Consider the following 23,194-nt stretch of genomic DNA (forward strand, 5'->3'; position numbering starts at 1 on the left):
TTTCTTGTTACAAAAATTAAAGAATAAAAAAATATGGTGTGGATTGTGATGGCTATAAGGGGAGAAGAGGAGGCCATAATTAAACTCTTTACAGTCAGACGTAGTAAGTGTATAGCTAGTGACACTGTGCTATTTTTAGCTCACCATCATCAGATGGTGGGCTATTAAAATCACTCTGCGTCCGTGGTCCGTCCGTCCGTCATTCCGTCCGTCCGTCCGTTAACAATTTCTCGTTATCGCATCTCCTCAGAAACTACTGGGGGGATTTTGACCAAACTTTGTCAGAATGATGTTTTGGTACTCTAGTTGTGTCCCCCTGAAAATCAGACTGGTTCAACAATTTATGAGTGAGTTATGGCCCTTTGTTTATTTCTATAATTTATATAGGGAAAAACTTTGAAAACCTTCTTGTCCAAAACCACAGAGCCTAGGGCTTTGATATTTAGTATGAAGCATCATCTAGTGGTCCTCTACCAAGATGATTCAAATTATTTCTCTGGGGTCAAATATGGCCGCGCCCTGGGGGTCACATGGTTTATATAGACTTATATAAGGAAAAACTTTTAAAATGTTCTTGTCAGTAACTACAACATTCAAACTTGGACCACATGTATATTTTTGAGTGGCAAGATGAACCTTGACATGAGTTGACCTTGATTTTGACATAGTGACCTACTTTCACATTTCTGTAGCTACAGCCTTCAAATTTGGACCACATGCATAATTTTGTGCACTGGAAAAAACTTTGACCTTTATTTTGACCTAGTGACCTACTTTCACATTTTTGAAGGTACAGGCATCAAATTTGGACCATATGCATAGTTTCGTGTTTCAAAATGAAATTTGACATTGATTTTGACCTAGTGACCTTCTTTCACATTTCTCAAGCTACAGCCTTCAAATTTGGACTACATGCATAGTTTTGTGTACCGAAAAAAACTTTGACCTTGACATTGACCTAGTGACCTACTTTCACATTTTTGAAGGTACAGGCTTCAAATTTGGACCACTTGCATAGTTTTGTATTCTGAAATAAAATTTGACCTTGATTTTGATCTAGTGACCTACTTTTACATTTCTCAAGCTACAGCCTTCAAATTTGGACCACTTGCATAGTTATGTGTACTGAAATGACCTTTGACCTTTACATTGACCTAGTGACCTACTTTCACATTTTTGAAGGTACAGTCTTCAAATTTGGACCACATGCATAGTTTTGTATTCCGAAATAAAATTTGACCTTGACATTGACCTAGTGATCTACTTTCACATTTTTGAAGGTACAGGCTTCAAATTTGGACCACATGCATAGATTTGTGTTGTGTACGGAAATGAAATTTGACCTTGAGCTAGTCAATAAGTCTTGAAATTTGGAACACTCAAAAATGGCACATTGGTGGGCGCCAAGATCACTCTGTGATCTCTTGTTAATGTGTACTTTTAGTCAAAGTAGTTAATTCTCATTTCTGTTTATTTCCAGGATACAGCCAACAATAGCTGAAAACAGTGGAAAGCTGGTAGACGTCTTTTCTGTAAATAAAGCACTATTTGTGAGTTACTTTTATGTCAATCACATAAAGGTAAGCACATTACATGGTCTGTAAAGTCCATATTTTAATTTGAAAATTCCTAAATTTAGCCCTAAAATTTACTTAAAATTGTACCAAATTCCTAATTTTAGCCCTATTTTTTTGTACAAATTGCCCTAAAATTAGCCCTAATTTTTTGTCAGGGTATGCTAGACAGCCTGTTACAGTCAAACCGTTTTAACTTGTACATTAGTTAAACTGGATTTATAGCCAGAGCTATTGAGTTATTGTCTCAGTAAAACCAGGGTAGATAACTATTCTCTCCTGATTGACAAGGAAACAGAAGACATTGTTTCCATAGTGATGGAGTTTCAGAAGCATGTTCTGTAAGAGATCTAAATGATTGGAAAACAATTTTGCATTGTATTTATGAAAGTAAGTTTTTGTCGAGATGGTATAGATAGAAGTTTAATTTAGAGAGGAATGTTCTGAGGAACAGGCAAACAAAAACACAATTGAATATTTATTTCATTGTTTTCTGTAATTTTTGGACTAACAGTTTTTACCAGATAATTATCCTTTCCACTTTTCTGGAGTCTGAGTAGCGGGAGGAATAAGCCAGATGTGTTAGCTCATCAGCTAGTAGCTCATATTAGCTTAAAGTGCTCATGGTGAGCTATTGTGATACCTCTTAGGCCATTGTCCATCTTTTTGCAGCAACTGTGAGTGTATTAGGTCCTCTTGTTTTGCACTAATTGGACAAAAACATATATTATATTTATTGATATTTTTAGTCTAAACTGGGATATAAGTATACTTTGCAATCATTAAATTTTGTGATTTTACCAAAATGGCTAATTCTCAGAGATAGGAATTTCTGAGATTTTGAATATAAAAAAGATGGGGTTAGGATTAAATTTTTCAGATTCACTCAGCAACGTAATCAATGAAATATCCCCACAAATATTTATGGTTTCACAGTGTAACGTGATTTTTCACAAGAAAAGATATGTATCAGTCTGTCTGTCTTCTGTTCTCTGTCTTGAAAATGTTAAAGTATATGGTATTGGAAAAGCTATAGTTCTAGACAAAAGGCTTGCTTATGTAAGTGCTACCGCTTATCTTTTCCTCTGAAAGAAACAAATATTTTCATTGGAAACATTTTTACCATGCTATTTAGTATTTGACATGAACACAGACACTTTGGGTAAAGGCAATGTAATGCCAGCTGGCAATGAGATGGACACTTGTCTCCAGGAAAAACATATTGCTTTTCTTTTGTTTGTAGCATATACCATACTAGTACCAAGCTAAAATCGGTATAAATGTTAAAACACTTTTTATGATGATTAAGCAATTGTCATCAATTGCCTAAACTTTGAACCCAAAATGTCTTTGGTCATTAGCATCAAGACTAATTCATCATTATTGTAAGCTATTATCATTATACTTGGTCATCAGGGAACATCACAAGCATCCTCATCATCATTATTATCTTCATTTTAAGCCATTAACATTGTACTTGGTCAATAGAAGATTCTCATCAATCATCATCATAATAATCATCATAATAATCATCATCAACAACAGCACCACCACCACCAACATCATCTTCACAATCTTCCTCACCTCCACCATCATCATTACAACCATCATCATTTCAACCACCACCATCATCATCATCACCACCACCATCATCACCACCACCACCACTATCATCACCACAACCACCATCATCATCATTACCAACACCACCACCATCATAATCACCACCATCATCATCATCACCACCACCATCATCATCACCACCATCATCATTATCCCCACCATCACGCACTACCATCATCATCACAACTGAAACCACCACAGTCATTATCATCATTACCACCACCACCACCATCATCATCTTCACCACCAACACCACCACCTCCACCACCACCACCACCATCATCACCGTCATCATCATCATCATTATATCACCATCATCATTACCGTCATACTAATAAACATCATCGTTATCATCATCAACAACAGCAAAAACATCATTATCTCCATTATCACCATCACTCGAAAAATCATCATCATCATTATTACATCATCAGCAGCAGCAGCAATTACAGCTAGCATCAGTATCCTCCAGCCTGTACATGTTTGTAAAGAGAATGTGAGCTTTGCTAACCATGCTTATCTAACATTATACTTACAGAGCTTGACGCAGAGGTGAGAGGGTACGAGGATATTCCAGGTATGATGCGTGCTGTGCTTGCTGGTGTAATGTGTACAGTGAAACCTGTTTTAAGAGGCCACTTAAGGGAGAGTAAAAAAATGGTCACATAAGACAGGTGGTCTTTCAATACAAGTTCAGTATATGAAATACACTGTAGAGGGACCTAAAATCAGTGGTCTTATAACACAGGTTTTTGCTTAATACAGGTGCTCTCTTAAGCAGGTTTGACTGTATGATATATATTTAGTTTTTTTCACAACATTTCTAGCGTTTTGTTGCTGCTTTTGTTACCTTATAATAAGTTTGTCAAAAAAAAAAAAAGCAGACAAATTTTCCTGTTGAAGTTGTTATTTTTGGTACTCGCAGTGAAAATTATTACAAGACTCCTTATAAATATTGCCAGTTAATAGTTTGTGCAGTTGACTGGTCTATAGTTCAGCACTTGATTTTGCGAGGCTAAAGTCAAAACTTGAAGAAAAATATATGAAATGTTAGTTCTGATGTCATGTAATAAAGCACTAAGTCTTATTGAATGGTTTGCCTGTCAATATTAAAACTATTGACCCCTGGTCCTACAGACCTTTGACCCCTGGTCCTTCAGACCTTTGGCAAAAGTTTTTACTACTGACAGGAAGCTATTTAGTATACTAAATGATATTGGCATTCAGTATTATGCCTCTATGTTGCAGTGTATAAATGCAAGTGTTATGATAGTTAAAAATATTCTTCCCTAATTTAATATAAAGATATATGAATTATGAAAATGCTTAAAATATTTATCAGTGAAAATGCTTAAGAGGTCAGGAGCAGCAGAAATTTAGAAGGGTGTAAAATTTATGAAATGACTTGCAAAATATACGTCCAGCATGAAATAATGAGGCGGCAGTTTTATAGGAAGAGAATATGTGTTTCACTGAATTGTTTTGACTTTGAAAAGTTCACTTGTATAATATATATGCACAGGTTTAACTGATATTGCATCAGACGGCACTCCAACATTGTCTCAGGACATGAAGAACAACATTCTGTCCATCAAACATCAGGCAGACGCACTACGGTCAGATCTAAGGAGTTTACGCCGTCTGCAGCAGATAAACAAGGAGTCCATCTTGGAAACTGTTGATGATGCATGGAGGAAAATCAGGGTAGGCAGAGAAATGCAAAATTTTCTTTATCCATTATATACCATTCATAAAATAAGTCGCACATAAAGGCCTGCTTTTTCATAACAAATCAAAATGGCGACTTTTTAAGTAGTTTTAAAAGTGTATTATGCACTCGCCTTTCCAGAGGTGGCTGCATAAGAGTTAGGTGGAACAGAAATCCGCTTTGTTATATTTAAAAAACTACAAACTTTGTAAAACTGCGGGCAGTAAATATAGTAAAAGGTATGTACAGGATTGGACAGTCATGAATAATGAATACAGATAGATGACGTTTCTACAAACAATTTTTGGCAGTTATTTCATTTTAAAGCCACATGCTGAAAAAATCGTCTTACCGGAAGATTGTTTTATTGCAGGAGGCGCTGTCGTCTGTACCTGGTGCGGAGCATTTATTGATTCGTCAACAACGAAATGAAGTTGATGTGATGTACAAAATCTACCTCGAGGACAAGGCACAGGCAGAAAAGGAACTAGGGTACAACTGAAAACTTTAAAGCTACGCACCCCCAGTTTGGGTGAAATCTTTCGACATGTTCATTTCCACCAAGTTTGGCATAGAATGTATATATTACACTGAAAAATGATAAAGTGGGTGAAAATGAAAGTTAGATATTGGTAAAAATGCATGAAGAATGTAAATTTTCTGCATAATTTCAAAAGCATTGCAGCGGTTTACTACCTTCTGTACAATAATATTTGGTTATTTGTAAGAATATCTTGTAAAAATCATGTCAATAAGTTTGTACCACTTGTCACTTTCAGAGTACATGTACTCACTTTTTATAGATTTTTGAGAGATATTATTTTTTGCCTAAAATGTGTGGGTTAGTCACGTTAAGTTGCGAAATATATAGCCATAGTTGGACATCAGGCTATTTTCAGTAATGAGTTTCTAATTATTTTTTACTATTTATATAGATATGACTTATAAAACATGACAGAATCAAAATTGTCTGGCCATAAATGGATTTTCTCCTACACATAGGTTGAATAATACTTTCTCTCGCTTGTTCTATTTTTGATCATAAGATAATGTCTTTTTTCAGAGATTTGGAGCACGCTGTTGAAGAGTTACGATCAGATGTTTTGTCACGTCAGTGTCGTGTACAGATGTGTGACGTTGAAGGAATGGCACTGGTATTGAGTCATGTGACCAAACAACTTGGCGATCTTAAAGGTAATTAAAGCTCAAGAATCATAAGAATCCACACAGTGGTGTGGGAGACATATGAGCCATGCCATGGGAAAACCAACATAGTGGGTATGCGACCAGCATGGATCCAGACCAGCCTGCGCATCCGCGCAGTCTGGTCAGGATCCATGCTGTTCGCTAATAGTTTCTCAAATTCCAATAGGCTTTAAAAGCGAACAGCATGGAGCCTGACCAGACTGCGCGGATGCGCAGGCTGGTCTGGATCCATGCTGGTCGCATACCCACTATGTTGGTTTTCTCATGGCATGGCTCATATTGATTTACTCCTGTCTGTGTGTCTGTCTGTCTGTCTGTCACAAATCTTGTCCGCACTCTAAGTCGAATATTTCTCATCTGATCTTCACCAAACTTGAACAAAATGTGTTTGCCAATAAGTCCTCGGCCAAGTTCGATAACTAGTCAAATCAGCCCAGGCACTTCGGAATTATGGCCCTTGAATTACCAATAGGCTGCTTACTCCAACACGTGAATTACATGTAGGCTGCCTACTCCAACATGTAAACAGTATATAAAGACAGACTTACTATTCAGATTATTAGACAGTTGTGGGAGACATGCGCTTGTCTCAAAAGCACCTCTAGTTTAGGTTTAAAATTCACTTTAACTAGTTTGTTAAACTATACAAAGTATAAGGTACCCATGCACAGTTTCTGAAATTACTCATTGACTTTACTGTTGAAACAGTTATTTCTCATTATTAACTCTACCCCAATTATATGACAAGGTCTGTAACTCTGGCACAAGTATGTCTTGAATTATGCCTCCTTAGAATTCCAGGTTTAATTATAACACTTACCAGGTTTAAACCTATACATTACATGTGACGCAGAATAAGGTGCTATATGAAAAATTTTCAGATTGTTTCTGCCAGTTACACCCCTTATCACTATCTAGCATCAAAGTTGTTGAGCGTGTTGTCTTCCCTGAGAACTCTTTCTGAAGATCTAATTAAATAAATTACTTCTTTAAGCAAAACATAACATAAAAGACAGATTTCAGATTTATTCTAGTGATAAAATACATTAAGGTACCGGTATGTAGAGTTGTCTCCCTTTTTATGTTATTTTTTTTCAATGGAAAACATACAGGTATGAAATTGTGTACATTAAACTGCATCATGTTTATGTTTTACAGCAAGATTTCCCAAGCTACAGGAGAGGCTGAAGTTTGTGATGGCAGCAGAGATGGAGGTCATTGTCAGGGAAGAGAAGTATGTAAAAATATCTATATTATCAGCATTGTTTACCTCCCTTTTATAGAGTGAGTGAGCATTCTTTGCACTTAGAACATGTTTTTGCTGTGATCCATCGATTAATGCAAGCTTGTTCAGATTTATTTTGAAGAGTGTATTCCCAGAACATTTATTCTGTTGGCAGATCTTCAATGGTCAATGTCTATGCCTTAAGGTAGTTCAGCATATTTGATACACAGGAAGTAATGGCTTAACATAATTTTCGGGAAAACATAGAATAAAACCTGGACACAACATAATTATGGGGATGAAAATCCTTCTATAAATTGTTGGCAATCTGTGTGTAGACTTCTAAAAATGGCAACTTTTTTATGTTTCCAAGATGGAATTATAGTGTTTAAACTTTAAATACAGTTGTTGACAAGTGAAAAAAAGGCCAGATAATGGTTTAATGTAAACATGAAATTTGCAGATTTGCCAGAATTTTGACATAGCCAGAATTTTGAGATATTTGAAATAACCAGAATTTTGAGATATTTGAGATAACAAGAATTTGAGAGATAGAATTTTGAGATATTTGAGATAACCAGAATTTTGAGATATTTGAGATAACCAGAATTTGAGATATTTGAGATAACCAGAATTTTGAGATAACCAGAATTTGAGATATTTGAGATAACCAGAATTTTGAGATAGCCAGAATTTTGAGATAACCAGAATTTGAGATATTTGAGATAACCAGAATTTTGAGATAGCCAGAATTTTAAAATAACCAGAATTTTGAGATAGCCAGAATTTTGAGATAAATGAGTTTGGGATATCAAGTCTCGGAGGTTTATGTTGCTTAATGTTGTTTTTGTTTATTTTTAGATTTTTAAAGGAAGAACCAGAAAAACTGGATAATTCTCTGAAGAAATGTAAAAAACTTACTGGAACTCTCTTCACACTTAAAAGGTTTGAATTAATTCTACTGATACATTAGATATAGTGGTGTACAACCAGTTTAAAGATATAGTGGTGTAGAGCCTGTATAAGATTTAGTGATGTAAAACTATGGCCATTGCTAGTCTGCAACGTATTTCTCAATCATTAAAATATCTTCATTTAAAGAAAATAATTATGCTGTAGGAATTAAAACAGAAAACATTAAGTAACATTTCCTTGTGTTTTTGATAAACTATATTCTTCATTAAGCAACTGTTTTTTCATTATAATAGTTACCCAGTATATGTTAAAAAGAAATCAACTTGTTATAAAACTTTCTGAGACCAGTCTTAGTATGTGACTTGCCCATTGGTCGCTTTAAAGATTGTTAGAAGAAACAACCAATCAGTTGCTAGAGAGTTGGACTGGTTACCAATGCTGGAGAGTTGGACTGGTTACCAGTGCTGGAGAGTTGGAATGGTACCCAAATGCAGCTTAATAAACTAGTCCAGGATCCAGGACAAGAATCTTGGGTCTCCACCTATTACTTTCATACCACATTAACAGATTTACTTAGCCGTTTACACAAAAAATTTCCATTTCTTACTTGGCCGTTGCGAAATTTCTCCTGAAACAGCTCTGCAAAAATGTTAGTCTGTGTAAAGTTGCCATCTTACATATTTTTCTCTGCAGACTGGCTTCTGTTCAGGAACACCGTCCACCTCAGGTTGTAGCACTATCTGCCCAAGCCAAGATACCAACTATGGAGGATAAGAAAGCAGTGTTACAGAATATCCAGGCCATGATACCCGATCATGAGGCCAGACTCCATGGTATAGAGGTAAGAAAATGTTACTACGATTCTAGAATGGAGACCAGACTCGGTTCATACAGGGAGTTAATTTTACTCTAATCATGAGGGCATCACTTTCCCCTCATTGATAAGAGTTTGAGCCTCGCTTTTGGTGTAGAATTCTCCATGTGGGTAAGCCATTTAGCTGGCTTATGGAAGGTCGCTGGTTCTAACCAGATGCCCGCTCGTGATGAAATAAATGCCTGAAGGGGCACCTGTGGTCTTTCTTCACCATGAAAAAATGGAAAGTAGTCATATGACTATTATTGTGTCTGTGTGATGTTAAACCCAACAAAAAAAAAAATCATGAGGCCAGACTCCATGGTATAAAGAAAGCTGATGTTACTATAGTACCAGGTCTTGAGGCCAGAATCCATGTAAAGGAGAGCCAGTGTTACAGAATATACAAGCAGTGGTGTCATAAGGCTTAAGTCCAATATCATTTCTTTAATTGATTTTGTATAACGTTCAAGTCTTGAGTTACAAATACATGGATAAGGTAGCTTCTAAGCCTATAATATCAAATAAACACATGAAATTGAGTGCTGCATGATTAGTTTTAACCCTCAAAACTGATGCCGAAGTTTTTTTTCCATGTATTACAGGCAGCTGAAGCTGCTCGCCAAATCAAGAAGAAGATTACAACACAGCAGGAATCACTGAGATTTGGTAAATCTTTAGAACTTGCAAGTAAAGCTTTGAAACCATATGGTGCTGCCCCCACGTCTCAACCCGGGGGATCATCCACTGCTGTCTCGCATCAGGCATCTAACGGAGATGCACATTCTTCATCACCATCACAGTCGGTTGCTGATACGTCATCTGTTATATCGTTTGTTATGCCTATATCTACGTCCACACCCAAAAGTGCTAGTCAACAATCTACCTCAAACACAGAAACTAGTGCAACATCCCCTTCGATGTCGTATCCAGTAATGTCTCTAATTAGAGCTGTCTCCCCTAGAACAGAACAGTCTCAGTCAAAAGGTCAAGGTGGTGGTGATATGAGAAAGGTCAAAGTTCATGAATATAAAGGTCAAGATGAGGAAGGCAGAAAGAAAGAGAAGGGAAGTGATGGCAGAAGCGGAAGGAGTGTTGATTTCAGGTCAGAGCCTGCTGTTCTTCCAGTGTCGTCCTGTGAGACGGCTGCTCAGAAAAGAAGTGGCAAAAAGTCAGAAAAGTCTTCTGCTGTTAAATCGTCAGAGAAACCCAAAACTACTGAAATAAATAATCAAAAGTCTGCTGCTAGAGCAGCATTTTTTAGTTCATTGTCATCACCACAGACACCAACAACAGCAACCACTCCAACATCGTCTGTATCATTGTCAATTGATTCACCTACAGAAGTATATTCAAAGATCTCTCCAGGTGTTAATGTGTCACCAATAAAAAGCATTCCATCATTAGTACGTAGTTCTGCTGTGACCATGCCATCTGCTTCTCTCAGTGCATCAGTCAGTCAGTCACATGCTTCTGCAACAAAACCATCAAGCCTTCCAGTCAGTGGATCATCAGTTGTGTCGTCACAGAGATTTAGCCCCGCCTCGCCATCAAATTCCTCACAACAGACCACCTCACGACCAAGAACATCATTCACTGCCATTCCAAAGCCATATTCCCCGACAAAGTCAACACCAAGTCCGCTAACACCGGAATCGCCAAGGTACCGTATCCCTCCTAGTCAACAAACAATCATTTATTCTCAGCCAGGAAGCGGAAGCAGTAGAAGAACTCAAACTTCACAACTAAAGCAGCCAAAAGATATATCTGCTCGCCCTAAGAAAGTACCCCCACCTCCACCTCCTAGGAAAAGCAGCCGGGTACCAGGCCATGCGGTTTTGGCGGTAAATGCAGCAACAGTGAATGGGCAATTAACTAAATCAAAACATACTGATTCAAAAAATTTAGAAGAAACCAGTAAAGATCGTTCAGACATTATAAAACCACCTAAACAATTTGCTAACATTGAATTGGACACTAAAGTGGAACGGAAATCAAGTGTCGGATCACTAAAACAATTTACAACTCCATTGCTAGAGAGTAAAAGAGATAAATCATTAGAAAAAGAAAAGAGTTTAGATAAAGATCAGAAACCACCAGAAATGGTGGGTAAGAAATTTTCCGTATCAAATTTAGACACGGATGACAAATCTACGAAAAGTATTGAAAAAGACCTTGACCTTAGTAAGGAAGATCAAAATGGTAACCATGATTTAGAAGAAAGTTCAAGAAAAATCATTGATGGAAAAGTTACAAACATTAGTGCAGAAAAGAGTAGCGAAACAATGCGAGATGGGAGCATAGAAAGTACAAGTAGTTCTAGTAGTTTAGATTCTCAACTGGAAGCAGTCTGGGTCAAACAGAAATATGAATTAGCAGATACAAGCTCTTCAGTGACACAGTCTAGTCAGGATACAATAGAAGATTCATCTGTGTCAGAGGAAAAAGATAAGTCAAGTGAAAATGTAACTTTTAAAAAGCCAAAACCTCCTCCGCCTGAAAGAAGGTCAAGTTTGACCTCAAAATCGAGAACCGAAGCAGACGACGCAGCAGACGGAAAAGATTCCAAAGGCAGCATTGATAGATTAGTTTGATGTTTAGTTGTGTTGTTAACCATGTTTTGTCATAAATCTTATATCATATAATATTATTTATTTAGCAATATCTCTAACTTTAAATAATAAATTGCTGAAGTAGCAAGGATTGTAGTATGGCCACACATCAAAACCCATTGAAATGTCTGTTTTACTGAAATATGCATAACATAAAACATTTAATTAATTTCTTTGTACCCATTTAAGATATAAAAAGTATTTGTGCTCACTTAATGATTTCGGCATAACCATAGCAATAGTGCATAATTGTTTTCATACATGTATATGGTAAAATAGCTCAACCTTACATTAAATGGATGAAAGCAGAAATATGTTACAATTTTTTTTTCCAGATAGATACACTTACGTTCAATTACATACTTGATAATGTGCATTTGTGTTGGACCATTTTTGCTGTTATTCAAATCATCATACCTCAGTGCAATATTTTTCTTTTACTTGTTATACACTGGACACAAAGAAACAGTTTTTAAGATGTCCTTTTCATTCTGTGAGTTTTTTTCCTCTCTCACTTGAAATAGTCCTTTTGCGTTACAACAAAAAATGTTTTTAATTTAGACTTCTTCAGTTTGCAACTAAAAATATTGAAGTAGAGATTACAGCTGTGCCAGATCATTTATCGAGCATTTTGAGAACAGAAAGAGTTGTACTTTGGCCCAATACTATACTGCAGTTGAGATACTAGAATTATAATGTTCAGGGCCAGTATTCATCAAGTCTGAAAATGTAGAGTTAAAAATGGCAAATTTTCATGTTGTCACAACTTTGTTTGTAGCGCTTATATACTGATGAAATCCTACAGAGCTGTCTGTAGCGACAGAATGAACATTTGTGCAAAGTTTTATTATTCTCTGTGCAAATTCGTCAATTATAGCGCAAAAACAAAATTTAGCATTTTAAAGTCTTAAGTTTCAGACATTAAATGAGCCGCGCCATGGGAAAACCAACATAGTGGGTACGCGACCAGCATGGATCCAGACCAGCCTGCGCATCCGCGCAGTCTGGTCAGGCTCCATGCTGTTCGCTTTTAAAGCCTATTGGAATTGGAGAAACTGTTAGCGAACAGCATGGATCCTGACCAGACTGCGCGGATGCGCAGGCTGGTCTGGATCCATGCTGGTCGCACACCCACTATGTTGGTTTTCTCATGGCACGGCTCAAATATTGATGAATACAAGCACAATGTCATATTGTTGTCTTTATAATTTTAACACTTTAATAGTTCCATCTTAAATGATTAACAAAATTTTCTTTGTGTCTAGAGATCATTTTTTGCATATCACTGAAAAGATTGACATCTGTATCTTAAAGATGCTTTATTTATAAACTAGATTTTTGATTTAGCATTTTTGCTTGTTACTTAAGGATGTGTGATTTTGATGATGTATAAATGATTGAATGATTGATCAATGCCACTGTTGTCATGTTGCAGACATGAAAGAACAGGATAATAGGCTTGTTTTCATTCCCTCCCCATCAGTTGATGAAAAATAGGGAGAATTCCATACCTTATGTTTTTATTTCGATGTAAATGAGATGTGGAACCAAAATTTGTAGTCCTGCCTGGCGCCGTATAACCTATACTGTGTTGGTGTGCCGTAAAACCCAAATAAATAAATAGGGAGAGATTAGATATAAAACTGTCAAAACTGGTTGGAAGGGAAACTATGAAATCAGCCAAAATGTATTTGCAGGGTAAATTATTTGAATTTTCAAAAAAGGATACTAGTAACATAATACATGTATAAGACCTTCTGACGTGACACATGTTTTTTTTACAATTTCTTTCTGCAATAGTGTCAGATAATGGTCAGTTACATGTTAAAATGAAACAAAAGAAAGCACATGAAATATAGTTGTATGCTAGTGCGATGTACTTAATTATGGTACTGAACCCATATCATTAAATTATGCATAATGTGGGGCCATTTTAGGCTTGTATAAGAGTTGTAACATGATATCTTATACATGCAAACTTTGTACGTCCGAACTCGGATAATTCGAGCATTGACCTTTGTTTGAACTTCTCGTCGGGTCCCAGCAAAGTCCCTGTATAATGTATTTTTTTTTGATGGCGTAAACTACTGATAACTGGAATAAATTTTGCCGGACCCATTGAGTTCGAGCCAACGAAGTTTAACTGTATTTCCATTATTAACAAGCCATTTCCTTTCTGTTACAATGGACAAATAGAATGCTTACTGATAATGTGTTGCCAGTCAGTATTATCAGGACACCTGGAGGATAATTTAAAACGAAATTTATAAAATTCAAAAATATGAAAATAATATTGACAGTGAACATTTCTTTTTACAAAGCCTTTTTTTCTGGAAGGTGCTTTTAAGACTAGCAATACGTATGATTATAAACATATGATTATATTTGGACATACCGGTACACAGAAAAGTATGAATAATTCTGTGCAAAGCAAAATTTTGAAAATTTAAAAAGGTGGTCCTTTAAATTTTGACTACATGCATATTTCAGATAGTAAAGTTTTTCGCATTTCGACCAGAAATGAAAAAGGTATAATGTGTACATGTAGGCTTTAATTATGTACTAGCAGGTGTTTAAACAGAATTTAGGCATTAGATGATTGTGTAGAAGTCACTTGTCAATCCTAGTTTTCATGTTAATAAATCTGAATAGATCTATTTCAGGGTGGCCAACCCACGTGACTTTTTTGTATCAATACAGATGGGGAAAACTGTTCAGTTCATGAAACATTTTTGTTTATAATTTCCTTGTTATTTGATGGACTTAAATAAAATGTGTCCAAGGCAGAAAAAAGCAAATGTTTTCTTTGGCTTAAAACATCAGCCACACTTAATCATTACTGTCTTTGAACACTGCCTCACATCCCAGTGTGTACCTACACATTTGGTCTGTAAAAAAAACATTTAGGCGAAGTGTTTGAGAGAATTTCTGGCAGACACCCATTTTCCTGTCTTCAGCCCTATCTGGCAAGTCTGAATCGGGCGAATTTCCCCATCTGTACGATACCAAAAATTTGTGTGGGTTGGCCACCCTGTATTTGAAATTTTGTCAGTTAATTCATTGGAAGAGTTTTAACTCTCGAGGAAATATAACTGTATGTGTATTGCATGCACATACATCCTTCACCTTTAGCCTGCTACATTTCTAAAATGGACTGGTTCATCATTCAATTTGGGCAATACCATTTATTATTCAAAGGCGTGTTCATTGAAAATTTCCTGACTGAATAGCGAACAGTGCAGACCAAGATCAGCCTGCATGGATGTGCAAGCTGATCTTAGTCTACACTGGTCGCAAAGGCAGAATTACCTGCACCAGCAGGCTAAAGGTTTTAAGTTTAAAGATGATATAGAATTCTAGAATGTTGACAAGTTTGTGTTGACTGCTGTATGTTAATGTTATATATGAAAGTTTTGTATATTTATAGTGTATTATATTTATTATATTGCATCCAAATTGTGTTCATTTTAAAATGATGACGTAGCTGAAAGGTATTCCGAAACCAAACCAAGATGCAACAACTCGGACCATCAAATCGTTTAGTTTCTGTGAAACCAGCGAAACACGAGAGAATTTAAGAATTTCTGTATGTAAAGAAAAGACACCATGCTTAAATATGTATAGATGGACTGCTTAGTATCTCGTAAATTATGAAGGAAAGAGAAATGTATAATGTTGAAATATTCATGGTATATAATTATATATAAAGAATATGAAATCTAGAACATTTTAATTTTCCACCCGGTAACTATCAGTCATTTTGAATTACTGATGTTAAAAGAATGAAATAATCATAGGTTGCCATGTAACATTTGGATTTGGCTTCTGTAGTATTTTCTGGTTCTTTTACATGATGTGGGGTGTTTGTTGGGGAGCCGCCTGCTCAGGTTGATTGAGCGCACAGATCTATTGACCGATCCCTCGACGGGGCATACGTTCTCCTTGAATATTTGATACACCACATCGTGTCTGGAGTCATTTCATTCTCCACTTCTGATTCATGGGGAGAAGTTGGCAGTTACTCGAGTGCAGATTAGAACTGGTACACAGGTTAACTGCCCGTTATGTGAACGGTACTGTTGAAAGGGTGAAAATTTGATTTATACAAAAATGTCTATAAACAGGTTTTTATTCCTACGAATACATGTAGTCCATCATGCGTTATTTTAAATTTCCTAGACAGTTATAAAAAATTTTACAGCTGAAATTGTAAACGGGTTGCTGAACAAGTTGATTCGGAGAGTTTGTATGTAATGATGTTACAGAGTTAAGATGAAATTGATATAAAAAGTGGAAGAATTTCAGAAAACCAACAGACATGTTACAAGACTTTGTATGTTACTATTGTTACAGGAAAACAGTCATCAGTATTAAATATATGAAGAAATCAAATTTGACTTTATTAAAACAATACTGATAAAATTTGTTTCGGTGTTGTTTTTTTACTACCAAGTATGCTGTTATTATATGTAATTTGACCCAATATTCCCTGGGATCAAGGAATTACCAATTCCTCCAGTATTGATGTTGTCCATTGCTTGTGGAGAGTTGTGGAAACTCCTATACATGATGACAAAGGTGTAGAATTTCTAAAATACTGTTGAAGAAAGATTCCAGTATAAACTGAAATTGGTGACAATAGTTTAATTGGATTTATTCTTAATGAAACTGAACTCTTACATAAAAGCTTGCCCATGGTGTTCAAAAAAACCTTGAGGCACATAGTTTTGACCTGTCCATACATCCATACTTACCTACTTTTTTTAGCACCTTACAACTTCATCTGAACCATCTATACACCACTCCTGCTGCACATGCACATTTTGTCGGGATTTTCATGTAACCATATTACTCATAACCTGTTGTGTTCTACAGCTTCAATGCAAATGGAACTTTGTACATGTCATCAGCATGCACTGGACATGCCCTTACTATCGGGACTTTCATCTCTTGTAGTCTTTTAAAAGTAATACCCATTTCTTGAAGACAAGAGACCCTCCTGCTTTCACAGTAACTTATTTCCTGTGTCAAAAGAGGGATGCTTAGTCTAGATTTTTTTATGCCCCCACTTTGGGGTGGGGCATATAGATTTGCCCTTGTCGTCCGTCCGAGAATGTCATGTCACGCCTAGCTCCAAAAGTATTTGATGTAGTCACAAAACTTTACAGGAATGTTGGTCAGCATGTGTAGTTGTGCACCTGGGGTTTCACATCCGGATTCATCAAGTCATGTAGGGGTTATGGCCCCTGACTTAGTAAAAAATTGGTCATTTTAATGTTGTGTCGCGCTTAGCTCCAAAAGTATTTGACCTAGAGTCACCAGAGTTTACAGGAATGTTGGTCAGCATGTGCAGTTGTGCACCTGGGGTTTCGCATCCGGATTCATTCAGTCTTGTAGGAGTTATAGCCCCTGACTTAGTTAAAAATTGGTCATTTTAATGTTGTGTCATGCGTAGCTCCAAAAGTATTTGACCTCGAGTCACCAAAGTTTACAGGAATGTTGGTCAGCATGTGCAGTTGTGCACCTGGAGTTTCACGTCCGATTCATTCAGTTATGTAGGATTATGGCCCTTTACTTAGTTAAAAATTGGGTCCCCTTTTAATGTTTGTGTTGTGCGTAGCTCCGAAAGTATTTGACCTAGAGTCACCAAAGTTTACAGGAAGTTGGTCAGCATGTCAGTTGTGCACCTGGGGTTTTCGCGTCTGGATTCCCTTCAGTATTGTAAAGGGGTTAGGCCCCGACCTGGGAAAAAAAATGTCAATTTAATGTCATGTATGGGGGCATCTGTGTCCCATGGACACATTTCTAGTTTTAAATAATTCCGTTATATAGGACAAGGGTCATAATTATACAAAATTTGAAAATCCTCGGGAGTTATCTCCTGTGAACAAATGACTAGACAGATGCTACGCATTTCCCATTTCATGTTTTTTTGTTGGTATACCAAATGGCCAAATTGTTTGGATTATATAAGAGATTAAAATTCACAAATAAATTCAGAACATATATGGGATCTGCAAATTTACAATTCAGAAAGGATTTATACCACCATCCTAAAAAGACTTCATACCAAATGTTGCAGAGCACGTTCATATCGTTGAGGCCACCATATGTGCACAACAAATCCGCAAACCATAAACATTAGGACCGTTTATGCTCAAATTGTAAATAATAAGGCAAAGAATTTTCACTTTGAAACATTTAATAATCTTTTTTTTTTTGTTTTCAACAAAAAACCTGCATACAAATCAATATACAAAATAATGTTACAGGTTTTATCTGTTCCAATTTGCCCTTGCTATTCTAACAGATTCCTTGTACAACTGGATAAAACTTTAGCATATTCTTTTCATTCAACTTTATTCCTATCTATATAACTAAAATGCTGGGCCAACTAATCTAATCTTGGAGAGTGTAATATGTTGTTTTCAAGTGAGGACAAGTCCAAATATTGCATTTATTGCCAAAAGATAGTTAAACAAACTTTTTTTTATTATATACCTATATAAACTCTGTAAAGAAATTCGGCTTGTAATCCGTATTGTACCTTTTGTATTGTATGTTGCCTAACTACTTTCATTAATATGCATGATTTGACACAGTTCTATAAATAGCACACATAAAAAACTTCACTAAGTTCCATTTTAACATTGATAAGCATTGAAGATTTCGTTTAATAACGAAACAACAAACAAAAAGGTGTAGGTATACAATAAGAGGGTCATTATAACAGTAGCTAGATCTGGGACTTTGTATTCGGCTCTCGTGTATTATGCAAGGTCAGATCTCACGAGGCAGATCAAGCTACTGTTATAATAACCCTATTTTATTCTATGCTTATTTTTCTCCAAAGACATGGATAAACAATTAAAAACTGACATGATTCTATCTACATTCCAGTTAACAGAAACAATCGATACTGAAAACATTGTAGCATGCCGGCAACCTTTTTATCGTCTTAAGATAGTGGACCTGTAATAACATTGGGCAAATTATGTATCCCATGTGTGATTTCCACATTTATTTTGTTGTTAATACTGAAAGCCATGCGGGCAATTAGCTGTATTTACGTCTGAAGAATACTGATAATTGCCTAACGAGAACACGTTACCACATGGAAATTTTCAAGTCATTACAGGTCTGCTACCTTAAACAGGAAATATTTACCAAAACTGCAACGTTCAATATTGAATACATGTATATTGTATTGAATACAGATATGTACAGTTCAAGTCACGTTGTGCTAATAAGAATCATTTATCGAGAGAAAAACTTGTATAGAATATAAAATAACAAGCAAAACTAAAATACAATAAGTACTTTTGCAACTTACATATTTTTTGACAAGTCAATCAAATGACCCAACAAAACTACAAATTTTTAACCTGTCATTTGGTATACAACGTTTCAATTTAAAATTCAATAAACTGCTTACATTATTAAAAATTTAGTAAGAACATTCAAATATATACACAATTACTTATAAAGGGCAATTTTTTTGGACAGAAATGTCTTTTTTAAAAACATAAATAAACTCCCAGTATTCTACAAGTACCGGTATATGTGTGCAACCTTTACAAGGAGTTAACTCCCTTGGCAATTATTATTCTATATACACTTTTGTATATTATCCCCCTCTACCGTACATTATGGAAACATTTCATTCAGTTTCAACAAATGAGTTTTGCCATTTCATATATACATATACAGAGCAAACAAACATTCAAGTTAACCACGGACCTGCTGGTCTAGATCTTGTCTAATGTTGTATTAAGCAAACAGCCAAGGGAGAAACACTAATCCGGCTGCTCAAGGAAGGTGGTTGCTTAGGACAAAATGTTGATTTGAGAAATTGGGGAACTGGCTGTTTAAGACAGGTGGCCTGTTTAATACTAAGTTCAACTCTTTAGGTACTCTCATTAAATGGTAATGCTATTAGCTGTTACTTCCACTCTTTCACTTACAAAAGCTCTTGGGTTATGTCTTCATGCCATAGGCTTAATGGCAACAATATAGGCTTAGTCATGCCTATACAAACTTAGTTGTGCCGCTACAGGCTTAGCTGTGCCAAAATAAGCTTAGTTGTGTTAATATAGTCCAATAACCCACCTAATGCAAGCAAGTGCCATTTAAAAAATGTTTGGTATCCTTACGTCTCAACTGTTAACAATAAATTTATAAATTATGAAAATTAAACAGTTACTGACTACATGTCCTACCTGGAAGAAAAGCAGAAACTTCAAAAGTTAGCTACAGTTTAACAAAGCAAGTGCCAGCTGATCAAAGTTAGCTGCAGTTTAACAAAGTTAGTGCCAGTTTATCAAAATCAGTCCAGGTTGATCAAAGCAAGTTGCAGCTAATCAAGTTAGTGCCAGTTGATCAAAACGAGTCCCAGTTGATCAATGTTAGTTCCAGTTGATCCAAGTTTGTCCCAGTTGATTGAAGTTAGTCCTAGCTAATTAAGTTAGTATCACTTGACCAAAAGTAGTCCCAGTTAATCAAGTTAGTCACAGCTAATCAAGTTAGGATCAGCTGACCAGAAGTAGTCCCAGTTAATCAAAGTTAGTCGAAGGTAATTAAGTTACTATCACTTGACCAAAAGTAGTCCCAGTTGATCAATGTTAGTTCCAGCTGATCCAAGTTAGTCCCAGTTGATTGAAGTTAGTCGTAGCTAATAAAGTTATTATCACTTGACCAAAAGTAGTCCCAGTTAATCAAAGTTAGTAGCAGGTTATTAAGTCACTATAACTGACCAAAAGTAGTCCCAGTTAATCAAAGTTAGTCGAAGGTAATCAAGTTACTATCACTTGGCCAAAAGTAGTCTCAGTTAATCAAAGTTAGTAGCAGGTTATTAAGTCACTATAACTGACCAAAAGTAGTCCCAGTTAATCAAAGTTAGTCGAAGGTAATCAAGTTACTATCACTTGGCCAAAAGTAGTCCCAGTTACTCAAAGTAACTCGCAGGTAATCAAGTTAGTATCAGCTGACCAAAAGTAGTCCCAGTTGATCTACGTTAGTTGCAGTTGAAAACAAATACAATTCTCTTCTCTTAAATATTTCACGGCTGTAAGCTGTATTATAACAAGACAAAATGTCATCAATATCACACAACGATAAAGGTGGAATGCATGTATTCAGTGTGATACCTATCGTACAAGCAAGAGGGTCATGATGGCCCTTCATCGCTCACCAGAGTTTCACAACTCAAACAGGTATATCAAGAAATACTTCTGCCAAATTACTTTGGAAAGTGTTATGATTCAGCAATTTTCTTTTTTCTGTGGGTGGGGGATGGGGGTGGGAAGGAGGAAATCCGAAAAGTAACATTCAAAGTACAGTATCATTCAAAATCATTACTATGAAATTAATCTGAAATTTGGTCAGCTGTTTCTGACAAGACTGTTTTACTGATTTCACACTTGATACAGTTAGGGAATTTTTAACAATGCCACTCCCCACTCCCACCCCCAGTGGCCATGCGTTTTGACGAATCAGAATTATCTGAAGAGCTGCGAGCGGCCCACTATGTGCAACTAAATAGAACTGTTTGAACAAGTTTAGGACAGGACGAAAAGTGTGGCTTCATGAAGAGTGTTCACAATTGCTCACCTCAAGCACTTCGTGCTCGGGTAAGCTAAAAACGCAGGACTTTAAAATTACAAAACATTTATTACAGTACTGAGCAATGCAATCGGTATAAAATTTCAGTTTGAACCAATCGCAAAGTACAATGCTACAGTATGTTTTATAATCCAAAGTCAGCATATTTCTAGCACAGAATATCATTTCTTTATCACAGCTAGAAAAACCTCTAAAATCCCATCTGTACTTCTGGGAAAAAAACACACCTCTAACACTTAAAATTCTTAGATCTAGAAGTGAAAAATTTATATCCTAACACTGAAAATTCATCACCAACAATGACCACAATACTGTCAGGATATCTAGTATTATAAAATAATGATATATGAAACAGGGCCGTCTGAGACTGCAGTCCGATAATGTCAAAGATCTCTCGCCGTCTTAGAACTGTCTTCTGTAGCCTGATAGGCGTCTCTTCCTTCGAAACCTCGTAGTAACTGAATACTTCCCTTCAGGCAGCATAACAAAAGCTTTCATGCTAACCTATCATAAATTCAGGTTTTTCAGCTACTTGACTTGCCACATTAAGCAGTCATTACAGTATGGGAGAGACTTTTACACACAATATTCAAATTTTCTATTCTGCTTTCCTCAAAGCAACAGACGTTTGTTGATCTGTTAGTTAATAAAGTGACACATAAGACAGATAGTCCAACAGCCCTGTGTATGTTAGAATACACTGTTAACTAATATACACTGATTTTCTGACTAATATAAACATAAATGTTAAAATGATAACTCTTTCTATGTATGATTATCGAATGCATTCAATATCTGAACAATGAAAACTCTTATTTTAACACATGATTTCTTAATTATTAGTAATTTTTTTTGTTTTTTTTTTCCTAAATCAAATTAATTAAATCCGATCTCTGATGCACACTCATACAGTCTCTGGTTTGCGGACTGAACCATAATATCTGGATATATGTCACATGAACTGGCCAATCAGATGTCCACAGACAACTGGCCAATCACATCATCCCTTTCAGTTCAAGTAGCCAATAAGTCTTGAGCTTTTATTCTCACATGCCAGTTGTATCCCATACAATGTCTGCCATTCAAATTCATTACACAAATCTGAGCCAATCAATTTAAAGTTTACATGATGATGCTGGCAGCCAATCAGATGGTGGGATGACCACTATCCACCAATCAGAAGTTGAAAAGCCAGCCATTAATTTGGATTGGCTTCAGCAGTTGTAAAGTGAGTTTTGATTGGCGACGAGATAGTATCCAACACAATGCTCCTGTCTTGTCATGAAAATGATATCTTCTTCTCCACCTCTGCAATAAAAAGATAATTTTCTGATCTATATGAAAAAATAAAAGAAGATATGAACTTATAGTTAAACCTGTCCATTTTTTTCTGGAAGTACAAATATAGATAGCTCCAATGCTTGCAATTTACAGTACCCTCACAAAATAGTTCCCAAGTGAATGCCAAAACAATTTTCATATCATTCAGGCTCCCCATTGGTTTAGGCATAAAACATAAAAATTGACACAGTGCTATCTTTTAAATGGCCCAACGAAAAAGTGGCAAGAACACTGCTGCAGGTGCCAGCAATTGTCTGCAAGTGCATATAAGGCAATATGCATGTAAAGATGGTTCCTGGCCTTCTATCTTCACCTACTGATGACAACAAATTTGCAGCTTCAAAGTTTACATGTTCAAGAAAAGTGAAGTTAAACAAGAAATATCCAAGAAAATACCTTTTTACAAAATGCAAAGGGGAGTTATCGTTCTTTGCCAATTTAGTAATGGAATGGTAATTAATAAACAACTGTACAATTTCAAAGCTATAGATTTTATAATATTCATGAAAAGTGGAC

At 36.0% G+C, this 23,194-nt stretch overlaps 2 protein-coding genes across 41 annotated transcripts in view; one reads left to right on the forward strand and one right to left on the reverse strand.

The window, feature by feature from the left end:
• Positions 1-12,661, forward strand: part of LOC123531178 (SRC kinase signaling inhibitor 1-like) — a 199,806-nt gene extending 187,145 nt beyond the window's left edge. For 10 of the 12 annotated variants that reach the window (XM_053517845.1, XM_053517844.1, XM_053517847.1 and 7 more), the window contains 8 exons: positions 3,736-3,774; positions 4,720-4,901; positions 5,279-5,397; positions 5,969-6,099; positions 7,270-7,345; positions 8,198-8,281; positions 8,945-9,092; positions 9,710-12,661. In XM_053517845.1, the coding sequence (XP_053373820.1) occupies positions 3,736-3,774; positions 4,720-4,901; positions 5,279-5,397; positions 5,969-6,099; positions 7,270-7,345; positions 8,198-8,281; positions 8,945-9,092; positions 9,710-11,698 (2,768 nt within the window). In that variant the 3' untranslated portion in view covers positions 11,699-12,661. The remainder of the gene's footprint in view (positions 1-3,735; positions 3,775-4,719; positions 4,902-5,278; positions 5,398-5,968; positions 6,100-7,269; positions 7,346-8,197; positions 8,282-8,944; positions 9,093-9,709) is intronic. The other 2 variants (XM_053517843.1, XM_053517842.1) reach the window with 1 other exon arrangement.
• Positions 12,662-18,735: 6,074 nt separating this feature from the next.
• LOC123532297 (5'-AMP-activated protein kinase subunit gamma-1-like) overlaps positions 18,736-23,194 on the reverse strand; it is a 416,776-nt gene continuing 412,317 nt past the window's right edge. For all 29 annotated transcript variants that reach the window (XM_053517856.1, XM_053517853.1, XM_053517855.1 and 26 more), the window contains one exon: positions 18,736-22,645. Coding sequence is in view for 1 of the 29 variants with exons in the window: in XM_053517857.1 (XP_053373832.1) it covers positions 22,617-22,645 (29 nt within the window). In the remaining 28 variants the exon portion in view is untranslated. The remainder of the gene's footprint in view (positions 22,646-23,194) is intronic.

This window comes from Mercenaria mercenaria, chromosome 11 (assembly GCF_021730395.1).
Source record: "Mercenaria mercenaria strain notata chromosome 11, MADL_Memer_1, whole genome shotgun sequence".
Taxonomy (NCBI): Eukaryota; Metazoa; Mollusca; class Bivalvia; order Venerida; family Veneridae; genus Mercenaria; species Mercenaria mercenaria.